At 33.3% G+C, this 11,735-nt stretch overlaps 1 protein-coding gene across 1 annotated transcript; it reads left to right on the top strand.

Moving 5' to 3' along the window:
* The first annotated feature begins 4,569 nt into the window (after nt 1-4,569).
* LOC142631013 (polygalacturonase-like) lies at nt 4,570-7,524 on the top strand. The gene is made up of 4 exons (XM_075805073.1): nt 4,570-5,207; nt 5,947-6,236; nt 6,340-6,568; nt 6,981-7,524. The coding sequence occupies exons 1-4, from the start codon at nt 4,770-4,772 to the stop codon at nt 7,197-7,199; spliced, it is 1,176 nt and encodes a 391-aa protein (XP_075661188.1). The 5' UTR covers nt 4,570-4,769; the 3' UTR covers nt 7,200-7,524.
* Nucleotides 7,525-11,735: the final 4,211 nt, after the last annotated feature.

Below are 11,735 nucleotides of genomic sequence, written 5' to 3' on the forward strand. Positions count from 1 at the left end.
ATATTTAAAAATGTATACGGGTCAAAATTAAAGAAGTTATATAGAAATGTGAATATGATTAAATTAATTATGACCCGTACTACAAAGGTTTGTCAAGAAATAATAAGTTGGTTGTTGGGGTCATATGTCTTCCTTGGCCACATGTTGTGTGTTAATGAGCTTAACTTTTTGTGAGAGACCATGCCCTTAGCAGACTGTGTCAAATTTGAGGAGGGTTATTTGGTTAGTGTAAAATATTTTCTTTTTTGTTTTTCATTTTTACGTCAAAAACATTGTAACGCAACTAGATATTTATCACATAGATATCTATGGATCAAAGTCTTCATCATCCATTATAACTATTAAATTATTATTATTAAAACAAAAACAGGTTCAAGTATTTTAAGCAGGCTTAGAAAGTTATTTCCTTAGTCAATATATAGGTCATTTACCCTTTCCATGTTGGAAGTTGAAGAAGAAATCCTCCATGTGGTGCAGTTAGGTTTGGACCCTTAGTATCCGTTTGGATCCGCGTTTGCAGATCCACGTTTGCGTTTCTTTCCTTTTTTTTTTTTTTTTTTTTCTTTTCCTAGCTGCATGTTTTGACTTTTCAGTAGTGAACAATGCATCCGTACACTATTCACAGGTCCCACAAACATCACTTTTTAGCAACTTTTTCATTAAAAATGGCCCCCACGGTACTATTCACACATTTAAAAATTATTTTGCTACAGTGCTTTTTAGTTTTTAGTTTTCAATTTCAGCAAAATAAGTTCTATCCAAACGGATCCTTTGTAAAAGAAAGTCCTCGTAGTTGCTTTAGTTGAAGAATGTTGAATTGTGATGTATTCTCAAGAAATTTGTTTACAATAGCTATTGACTTAATATGCTCATGTCTTTGTCTTAACCTCTAAGTTAAATTCTATTCTTTCGGTACGTAATTTTGTATGGATATGGACCTAGCTAACTCGTGTATTCTACTATTCTCTATGCTTTCTTGACAAGTTACTTAGCATGATGGCTACTGTCTGCTTACAAGTCCAATTAGACAAGAAAAAAAAATTACGATAATTAAGGACACTAAATTACTTAATTATCATATCTATACACTCTTTTTTTTTTTCTTTCTTTTTTTTTTCTTTTTTATATATATATAAGAATAACTCTACTCACTCTATTATGTTATTTTTTGATATTCTATTATATTATTAATCAGTAAGTAATTTAGTTTCCATAATTATCATAAGTTCCGATCCCATGTTGGCACTGTTAATAGACTATACAAAAATGGCAATGTTTTTTTTATTATTTTTTATTTTTTTATTATTTTTTTTTATCTAATTATCAAAGTCTTTAACGTGGCTCCTATAAAAAAGGATCTTTAACGTGATAAGTTGACACGGCTATAAAAGGCCCTATTTTTGTGTGGAGAAGATACTATAAAAGGTCATTTGAAAATTCAGAATATGTTGTTCACATCACTATATAATTTCCTAAATTTTGACTTCTATATCCATACCATAAACCTTTAGTGCAAATGTCGTGAAACTTAAATAAATCTTTTGACAAAATTGGGTATTGTGCCTGTATTTCCCGTTCACATGGCTTATTCTGATTGACTAACATTCTATCAAATTCACAAATGGAATTATGGCACCTGTAAGCTTAAGAGGTCCCCAAAATCAGCCCGGAAGTCATGGAAGCAATTAAAACCAGGAGTCATTGATTAACATTCTATCAATTAAATTCACGAAAGCAAGAATTTATGTCCAAGTTTTGAATGATTGAATCACATACATTGGAGTCTCCACCTCCATCATTGGCTAGTGGAGAGGCTGCGTTTTCTGTTTATACCAAAACATTGGGTTGCTAAAACTTATTTGCGGATACTGAGCACAAATGTCGCATATACGTACAAAAAATGCCTTGGACCGGAAAGACAAAGATATGAAGAAGAGGACATTAGCTCATGGGATCAAACTAGATTATATCTCAATTTAGTTTTTTTTTTTTATTTTTTTTTTTATGATAGTCATTAAGAAATTTAAATTATACAAAATCTAATAAAAAGAAAATGTTATATATATATATATGCAACTACGTAGAGTTTTACATTTTTTTTTTTTCGAATTTTCTTATTTTGAAATCTGTGCATGATAATCTTATTATCAAAATAAATGCTACAAACTACATATCTTTCAAGATTTTAGTTAGATAAAATTCTTCTTAGACTTTTTCTTTTTCTTTGTAAGGACATAATATATTGTTAAACAGACCAAAGTTTGGTTATAAATTTAATTGTAATTTAAGGTTACAACTTTCACTAAACAAATTAACGTGGCTACATATTTTGAAAATCTAACTTTTGAATTGCATATTCTTAAAACTCATGTCAAATTTTATGTTAATTGGATGCTATTTATTATTCAATATATAAACTTATTGTTTTTTTTTTTTATGTATAATTACTACAAACCTTGAAATTTAAAATTTTAATTGATGACATAGTTATTAATATTTGATTTTCTTAGATTTTTGCAAGTATGGAGAATGAGGATAAGAAGAAAATGTAATACAATTGTGGATTTTTCACATCTAATAAAAAAAATATTGAGAGGAGTTATAATTTTAGTCTACAACTAAGTTTGTTGCCAAACTTTGTTCAAAGTGTAATTTTGGGCCTAAAAATTTTGATGGTAAAATTGTGAAATTATTTGGTCTATTGGAAGGATTGCTGAAATGATTCTCCCAACTAATAAATAATACTTTTTATGCAAATGTGTAAGTTTGCTTTCTAACCAATATAAGAATTTTTTTTAAAAATTGCTAAATAATGTAACATTTGCATAAATGACAGCGTTTTATCAGTTTGGATTACTAGAGAGAACCGTTGCCGTCCTTAATGGACCTAATAATTCCATTTAAAATGTCTTATTTTCTTGTACCAATAAGAAAAAGAAAACGAGTTTTACGTTGGACAAAACCTTTTATGGTTGGACTAAATAAAATTCCTTTACAGTTATTGACGGTTTAGATATGAGAAAGCAATGGTTTTGTACTTTTGTCAAAAAAATACGAGAAACAATGATAAAGTCATAAACAATGTACGTAGACGGTAGACCATTAGAAAGACTGCCGATTTCTTCTCCGTCTTTTGCTCCACATGTCACGTATAAAACTGCGCTAATATTGATAACGAGGTCAAATAGATAATCTTATGGAATTATTATTATTATTATTATTATTATTATTATTATTTTTGAGATGAGTATAATTGGTATCTTGATTCTTGAACCCCCTTTTTTTTTTTGAATCCTTGATATAGGTGAAGTTATTTGTGAGGTCCATTTTCTTTAAAGGGTCAAATAATCATGCGGTTACGGTACCTTACTCTCTCACCGTAAATTATTCTTGGTACTTACGTAATGGACAAAATAAATAAATCATATAGTACACCACTACTCATCCAATAATAAAACAGAAACTTTAATTCATAATAAATATATATACAAACTAACTTATGGAAGAATCCAATAATGAAACAGAATCATTAATTTCATTTGGTGGAATATATTACGAATCCAACTCTCTTAGGAGGTTCTGTGCAGGTAAATTAACCAATGACAGATTAAAGAAAAAGAGGGGCCAAGAAAAAACTAAAAGAAGATGATGTATATGACATTATGGGACAGTGAATGATTGATAGGGGCTGGGGCTGGAGTTAAGAGGAGGTGTTGATCTTGTGCTTAAAGCAAAGAAAGTTGCTTTACATAAGTTACATAACATAACATAGCACCTGAAAATAAGAATAAAGAAGTTGGCTGTGATGGCTTGGGGGAATGTTTTGTTAGCTTTGTCACGTTACTAATGGACGCTACTTTCATTCCCTTCTTTTGCAATTTATTATTATAACCAAGCTTTAGCTAGCAAATCTCACATCCAAAGCAACAAGGTCCATCATCCAAGTACGTTCATTTGCCCTTTCCATAACTATAGGTCATCACGTACCCTATCCCCTTTGTCGTAGCCAGGTTTTCATGTATTATTTTGACAATGCCGTTTTATTTTAATTTATTCCCTCTTATTGTTTGCTCTCTTTATTCTTACAACTGCTAGGGATGGACAATAATGGGACCTCATATTCATGTCATATCTATATATAATATTAAATACCCACCCAAAAAGCCATTTTTTCTGAATATAAAGTATGGCTATAAAATATATAAAAAAAGTCAAAATCCAGGAAATTAAGTCAATTTTCAAAAAAGTCCAGTCAAGAAAGTCTGCAAAAAGAGCATGATGAGAATAATCAGTGCATCCAATTGGGCAAATCTAATCAAGCAGTGACTAACGGTCGAAATTATGACCTACTTTTGCTTACAATTTACGCTTATTATCTAGAAAATAGGTCTAGGGAAGACCAATGACCATAGTATATAATCCATAAACTGAGACCATACAAAATTTATAAATATATAATATAAGCATTGATAATGATGATTTGTCAATTTTAAACTCATTGAATTACATACTCAACTATTGTAAAAATTAGTAGAAGCATTCAAAAATGCAAGTCATGCACCTATATGTCCCACGTAGGGGTACTTTAGTAAAGAAGAGAAGCTAAATGTACATTCAAATCCTATAAATACCCTTGAACAGTTTCATCTTCCTCATCACCTCCACAACTCTCAACATCTAAACTCACTAAGCCACTTCTGCCCTCTCTTACACACAGCTAGACACAAAGTTACAAATAGACATTATTTTCTCCTTCAAATCAAACCAAAATGGTATACCCCAAAAGCTCTCTCGTCCTAGCACTTCTCTCAATGTTCATTTCCATAATGCCAGCTACTCCTATGACATACAATGTGGTGAGTTTGGGAGCCAAAGCAGATGGGAAAACGGACTCAACTCAGGCTTTTGTTAGTGCATGGACAAAAGCTTGTGCGTCAGTAAAGCCTGCCGTTATTTATGTGCCAGCAGGGAGGTTCTATCTCAGGCAAGTGGTTTTCAGTGGACCATGCAAGAACAATGCTATCATTATGCGCATAGTTGGGACACTTGCGGCCCCATCAGACTATAGGGTCCTTGGAAATACAGGAAAGTGGCTTGCGTTTGAATATGTCGATGGGGTTACCATATCTGGTGGGGTTCTTGATGGTCAGGGCACTGGTTTGTGGGCTTGCAAAGCCTCTGGCAATAGTTGTCCTTCGGGAGCCACGGTATGTAAAAATGACTAAATTGCCTTTTCTTACATGTTTAGAGTTTAACACTGCCATTTATCTTTCGTTTTTTCTTTTAGCCTTTAAACTTATTTTTGTTTATGTACAAATTTTAAATTCTCCCTCGACTTTCAAAAAATAAGTCTTACACGAAATACTATGTTTAAATGCACAGTAATCAGTTTCCCATTTGGAAACTGTCAAATTCCATGCAATTGGTTATAAGTGTTCACAAAGTGTTTGTAAAAAATAAAAATGGTTTTTATGGTGGGCATTACTATTGATTTTTCTTACATGGGCGGAGCAAAAGAAAATAGAATTTGAAATGTTTTAACTTTATGGGGCTGGATTCACCCTTAATATACATTTTTTTTTTTAATCTTTGTTTAAAAAAGATATCATCATTTTCTAGGTAACTAAAAAGGGAGTGGGTGGGATTAACCCTTCTGGTGTGCCTTCTCTGTTTGGATTTTCTTTTGAACTTTTGACTAATTTTGCTGTTCTTGGTTTCGGTGGTTCTTTTTTGTCAAATTAAAATAACTTCCAAGGAAATCGTATCGACTATACTTGGGAATAATCCAATGTTATGGAGTAGGATATCGGTAAACATGCTTAAAAACTGATGAGTATGTGAAAGGTCAAACTACTTGCTTAGGCTTTTGTTGTCTTATATATATATATAAGACTATTCATTTAGTTGAATAATCATTTGAACTTTTTCTTGTGTGTATGTAAGCAGACATTGGAATTTTCAATTTCGAACAATATTGCGATCCATGCATTAACCTCCCTAAACAGCCAAATGTTCCACATCGTTGTCAATGGTTGCAATAACGTGAAAATGCAAGGTGTCAGGGTTACCGCTGCTGGAAACAGTCCAAACAGTGATGGAATTCATGTTCAACTATCTTCAAGTATCTCAATTCTCAACTCCAAGATTGGGACTGGTGATGATTGCATCTCAATTGGCCCTGGTACCACTAACTTGTGGATTGAGAATGTTGCATGTGGACCTGGGCATGGAATTAGGTATTTAATTACTTTTTATCTTCATTAAAATATTACATGTTTGAAACAAGTATATTATAGGGTGATTCTAAATTGGTCTTATTGGTGTACTTAATTGGTGTAGCATTGGGAGTCTAGGCAAGGACCAACAAGAGGCTGGGGTACAAAACGTGACGGTTAAAACAGTTACTTTTACTAATACTCAGAATGGGCTGAGGATTAAGTCATGGGGAAGGCCTAGCAATGGGTTTGCTAAGGACATTCTATTCCAACATGCCGTTATGACAAATGTCCAGAATCCTATACTAATTGACCAAAATTACTGCCCTGGCAACAAGGGATGCCCTGGTCAGGTAATATTTTTTTAAAACCTTATTTTGCATGAAAATGTAGTTTTAAAAAAGATATGGCTGCTTTTGAAAAGGCCAAAAGATGTTCAAGTAAATCGCACAACATCAATTCTGAAAATTTTAGTTCCTATGAGCCTATGACAATAACCTTTAAAACCTCACATTTTCTTGCGTTGTCTCACTTTTTCAAGTTTTTTCAAGATACAAGTATACTTCAGCACACATAGTAAAGCCCATTATCATGCCAAAATCAACTATTACTCTATCATAGTTTTGAACCCAAGATGAACCCCCCTCACATTTTCAAAGTTTTGTACTTTACTTCAAAATTTGTTCGATATTTTTCTTTTCTTGTTTTAGTTGGAGCTTGCATCCCATTGGTGGAAAATTACTTTTTATTTTTTCATTTTAATAGGCTTCTGGAGTAAAAATTAGTGGTGTGACATACCAAGATATCCATGGAACATCAGCAACAGAAGTTGCTATGAAATTTGATTGTAGTCCGGGAAATCCATGCTCTAGAATAAGATTGGAGGATGTAAAGCTCACTTACAAGAATCAAGTAGCCCAAGCTTCTTGTAGCCATGCTGCTGGAACATCTACTGGTTTTGTCCAGCCCACAAGTTGCTTGTAGAGGGGAAAAATTATACAAAATACATATCTGTGAAGGATAGAAAAGGAACTTACATTCTTGTCCTTTCATCCTTGGGGAAAAAATTATTCACATTTTAAGTTTTTGTAATATGAAGGTTAGCGTGATAGGTCATTGAGTTATAAGTTGATTGCCTGAGCCTGTGGCTGTGCTGGTCGATTGGGCATTCTTGAAGCGTGCCTGGCCCTGCAATCAAAATATAATGTTGAAACTTTAAACCACTATTTGGGTGTTTGTACTTTTTATATTGAATTGTTCTAAGAGATATGGTTGTGTTCGATGTATTAGTTTCCATTGTACCTCACTTATTGGATATATAGATTTTTATCATTTCCATTTTTTAATGAGATGTCATATGAATTTTATTCAATTATGTCATGAAACTAATTTAATCTAGGAAAAAAAAAAAAAGCTAGAGATTTTAACCTCAAAAGAGGCTACAATAAAGTTGTCCATCCAAAGCCTACATATCCTCGAGGCGAATAAAAAAATCCTATAAATATTTGACATAAAAGGTGACTTGACAAGTGCAGTGCGCACAGCCTCACAACAATCACTGTTGGTTCATAGAGAAACTAACAATGAAACCGTTGTTTAATGTATTAAATAATTATTTTATCATGCACAAATATAAAAATACGTTGTTGGTTCCTTAAGTTTGTTTACTAGCTTTTTGGTGTATTATAAAGTTTTAAGAGAGAGTTATTAGTTCCTGAAGTTTTAAAAAATAAGCACTATTGTTTAACCGATCAATTGCATGGAAATATTTCAATGACATGATAACTTTTTTTTTTTGTTAAAAACTTATACATCATAATTTACACATTAGCAAAGCGTATGGGTCTTTCCCCAAGTAATCCCTACTCAAAATTCCAATCCTCTAACATGTCAAAGTAACGAAGAAATTGAAAATTTATTAGATAAAGAAATTAGGGTTCTTACCACTCATGGGTGCTTTACTATGAATAGCCCATTTAAAATCTTGTGGGTGAAGAGGTCTACATGCTGAAATTCCAGCTTCGGAGAATTTGAGAATTATTTAGAGTTAAATATAAATGAAACATTTAAGAATTTTTTTTTTAGAGACAATTTCAACTTATGACAACTACTCCTGATAATTGTTTTTCATCATCAAACCAAAACACTAATTTGCTTTTGGTTTAGGCAGGGATCGAACCTCAAATCTCTTATTTGATAACATGAGACTTTTTCCAGTTGAGCTAATTAGAAGTCACACATTTAAAAATTATTAATTATATGAAAGTATTTCATTAATTAGTCCTGCCATAGAAGAGTTATTTCTACATACGGTAAGTAAAGTCATGTCCCAAGGATATGGCAAAAAAATTCTACATTAACCATTTCAAAAAATATTCTATATTTCTTAATAGAATATATTAATTTTGATATATTGCAATGAATGTTCAATAATTGTGTAAAACACCTATGAACGTTTAAACCCCCAAATTACAAATTACCAACATAAGCTTATTATCGAACAATGTATGTGCGGAATATGAAACTGGGTAAGCTAAATAAAAATTGGTAATACAATCTAAACCGAAATTAATCACAACCACAACAACAATTAAAAGGTAAAGATTAAGGGAAGAGAGATGCAAATACAAAGACAATACAGCGGTCAATAATCCACTAGAGAATGTGTTATCGAAGAGGAAACTGAAGTTCTTGAAGTAAAACCTTTCCGCCGCCCTCCAAGCGGTCAATAATCCATTAGAGAATGAAGTTGTAATACATGAATAGCAGAAGACCCTTCAAGCCTAATCTACTCAGTGTACCTAAGCCCTCCAAGTTTCTTGCTCCAACAAGGTTACGTCGAACCTTTGTTTTCTCTAGCTTACCGGATTCCGCTATAGCTCATAGCATCAACCAATATCAATTGGTCCCTTCCTAACTACTTCACAAGCACCAAATAGTCTTCTCACAGATGTGTGTATGGTGAGAAAAAGATTCGGCTAAATGTACCTCTCAAGGATGTAACAATGGAGAGGGTGAGAGTAGAGGAATTTGGAGAATCAAAGGATGAAGATTGTGGACGAGACAATCTTGTTTTTCTCTATTTCTCTCTCGAAATTCTCTCTAGAAGCTCTCTACAATATGTGGGTATAAGGGGTATTTATAATGCTGTGTGTTTGGAATGCGAAAGGTCAGTTTTAGCCAAACAGGGCATTCTGACGACTCGAGCTTGCGATTGGAACGAGTTGCGAGTTTGAGTCGTGAGCTAACTGCCTGGCCAGCTGTAGGTTTCATCCTGTAGTGCAATAGTTGGCGTGACCCTTCAACTCCCCCTGCATGCTTCACATGTGTGCCTCTTTTTGGCGACTCGCCAGTTGCAAGATCCACCTCGCTTGGCGTGACCCTTCAGCTCCCCCTTGCTTGAGTGCACATTCTTGAGCTTTTCTTCACACTCTCTCACACACTACCCTTACATGATTCCCACCTAAATACAAGAGTTTCTAAATGCTGAATTACAATCAAATTGACACAAAATAAAGCCAATAAAATGATTGAATAAATTCAATCTTAAAATCTCCCTCTTTGGCTATTCCGTGACAAAACCCTAAGACAAACTCTAGACTTAACATGTGAGTTGGGAACAGTTGAACAAAACTCACTCACACCTAACTCTAGAATCTGTGAAACTCTTGAACCATACAGACAAGTATATCTTGAAAACAACAACGCAATACGATCATTGTAACTAAAAAATTTGAAATGCATATGGAGCAAGCACAATGCGATCAAGCAATAATGAATAACAACAGTAAAGCATGGCTTGACAAAAAAAGAAAAAGAAAAAAGAACAATCACTATAAATAGTGACTACAATGATCATTCTCACAAGGAATGAACATCCGGACATGCAAGCTTATAAGCTTAATGCAAAGAATCATTTGCATGTCCAACACTCAATTGAAACAATAACACAAGGTAATTGAATCAAGGATATAAAATCCAACAAGGGCACAAGAGTGATGTACTTAAATAAATGCATAACATTAACAAGTACTAGGCTACAAAGCATGGGTACAAATCATAAAGTACTGTTTTAAATAGCTAAGCATTAACATGAACTATGAGCAAAACAAAAACATAATTAATATAACACAAAGCTCTTTCTCTCTTTCTCCCCCTATCATATAACTCCCCCTATCATGAATCATAGGAGTTGTGATGAACTTGTAACATATATACCTGTAACTTGAAACACTTGCACAAAATACATTAGACCCTCAAGGTAAAACAAGTAATAAAAGAACAAGTATAATGTAACAAGTAAATTGTGATCAAGTAAATATGATGTAAAATATATGAGCAATTTGACCATACACCAAAACAGTCATAAAGAAATGATTACAATGATCATATAGCAAAACAAATGATCATTCGAACAATAACATAAGGATGTATGCATGTTCAACACGCAAACACGATGCAATGAGAACAACAAAGCATAGATACTAAACATAACTCAAAGCACCATAAAGCATACAAGAAAACAAACATAAAGAAATACAAACAAAACAAAGTTTTCTTATTAACATAATATCTTCTCCCCTTTGGTATATGTATCTCCCCTATGGAATATCTCTCTCCTTACAATTGTGCACAAGAAAAAGAATTTTTCCCCCTAAGAATATGCACAAGGGTCATATAGATATAACAAAACTCTCTGGTATGCTCTCTAGAGTGTACTCTCCCCCTTTTTGTCACGAATAGACAAAAGGTCAAGGAGAAACGAGAGCAAGAGATAAAGGTACGAACAATGATAATGATGCATGAGGGGTGCGAGATGAATGAGAAAATGAAGCTTAAACCTAAGACAAAACAGAATGCGACAAAACAGAATGCTACAAAGCATAGAGTAAACATGACATGCTAGGATGAAGAAACAAGGTATAGACCAATGCATGATAAGGGTAGCAAATGTGTGTGCAAGAGGTGTCTATGTGCAATGCATGACCTATGCATGGAAAATGCACATGTGGGGTAAGGTAGGTTAAATACACAACCAATGAACTAAACATGTTCCTAATAAGGAAACATGAGAAACCCCAAAGTTTGGTACTCATCGGAGTCCAAACAAGCGAGAAAATGCCTAAAAGATATTTTATCAAACACCTAGCGTGCACACTATGAATAACAATGAGAATCAATGCATGAACATCATGAAATCTACCCTTAATACATGTTCTTTTTGCCACAAGGGGCCAACATCTAAAGCAAATCATTAAAAGAAACTAATCCCATATAAAAATTTGGTAAAAATTAAGTTTCCCCAACCCATATGATGAAAAACCCAATCAAGAGCACAAAACTCTCCAAAACATAATCTAAGGATCCAAATCAATGAAAAGTGTTTATTTGTTATTTTTTTATAGAGTTTTTATGCATGACGTCCGCTCTTAATGATGCTCTATATCATGGTTTTGAAACCCGGACCGTTCATTGAACTGCAAAAAAGAGAGGTTCAAAGTTTTTAAGGTCGAACTAAGG

This window comes from Castanea sativa, chromosome 4 (assembly GCF_040712315.1).
Source record: "Castanea sativa cultivar Marrone di Chiusa Pesio chromosome 4, ASM4071231v1".
Taxonomy (NCBI): Eukaryota; Viridiplantae; Streptophyta; class Magnoliopsida; order Fagales; family Fagaceae; genus Castanea; species Castanea sativa.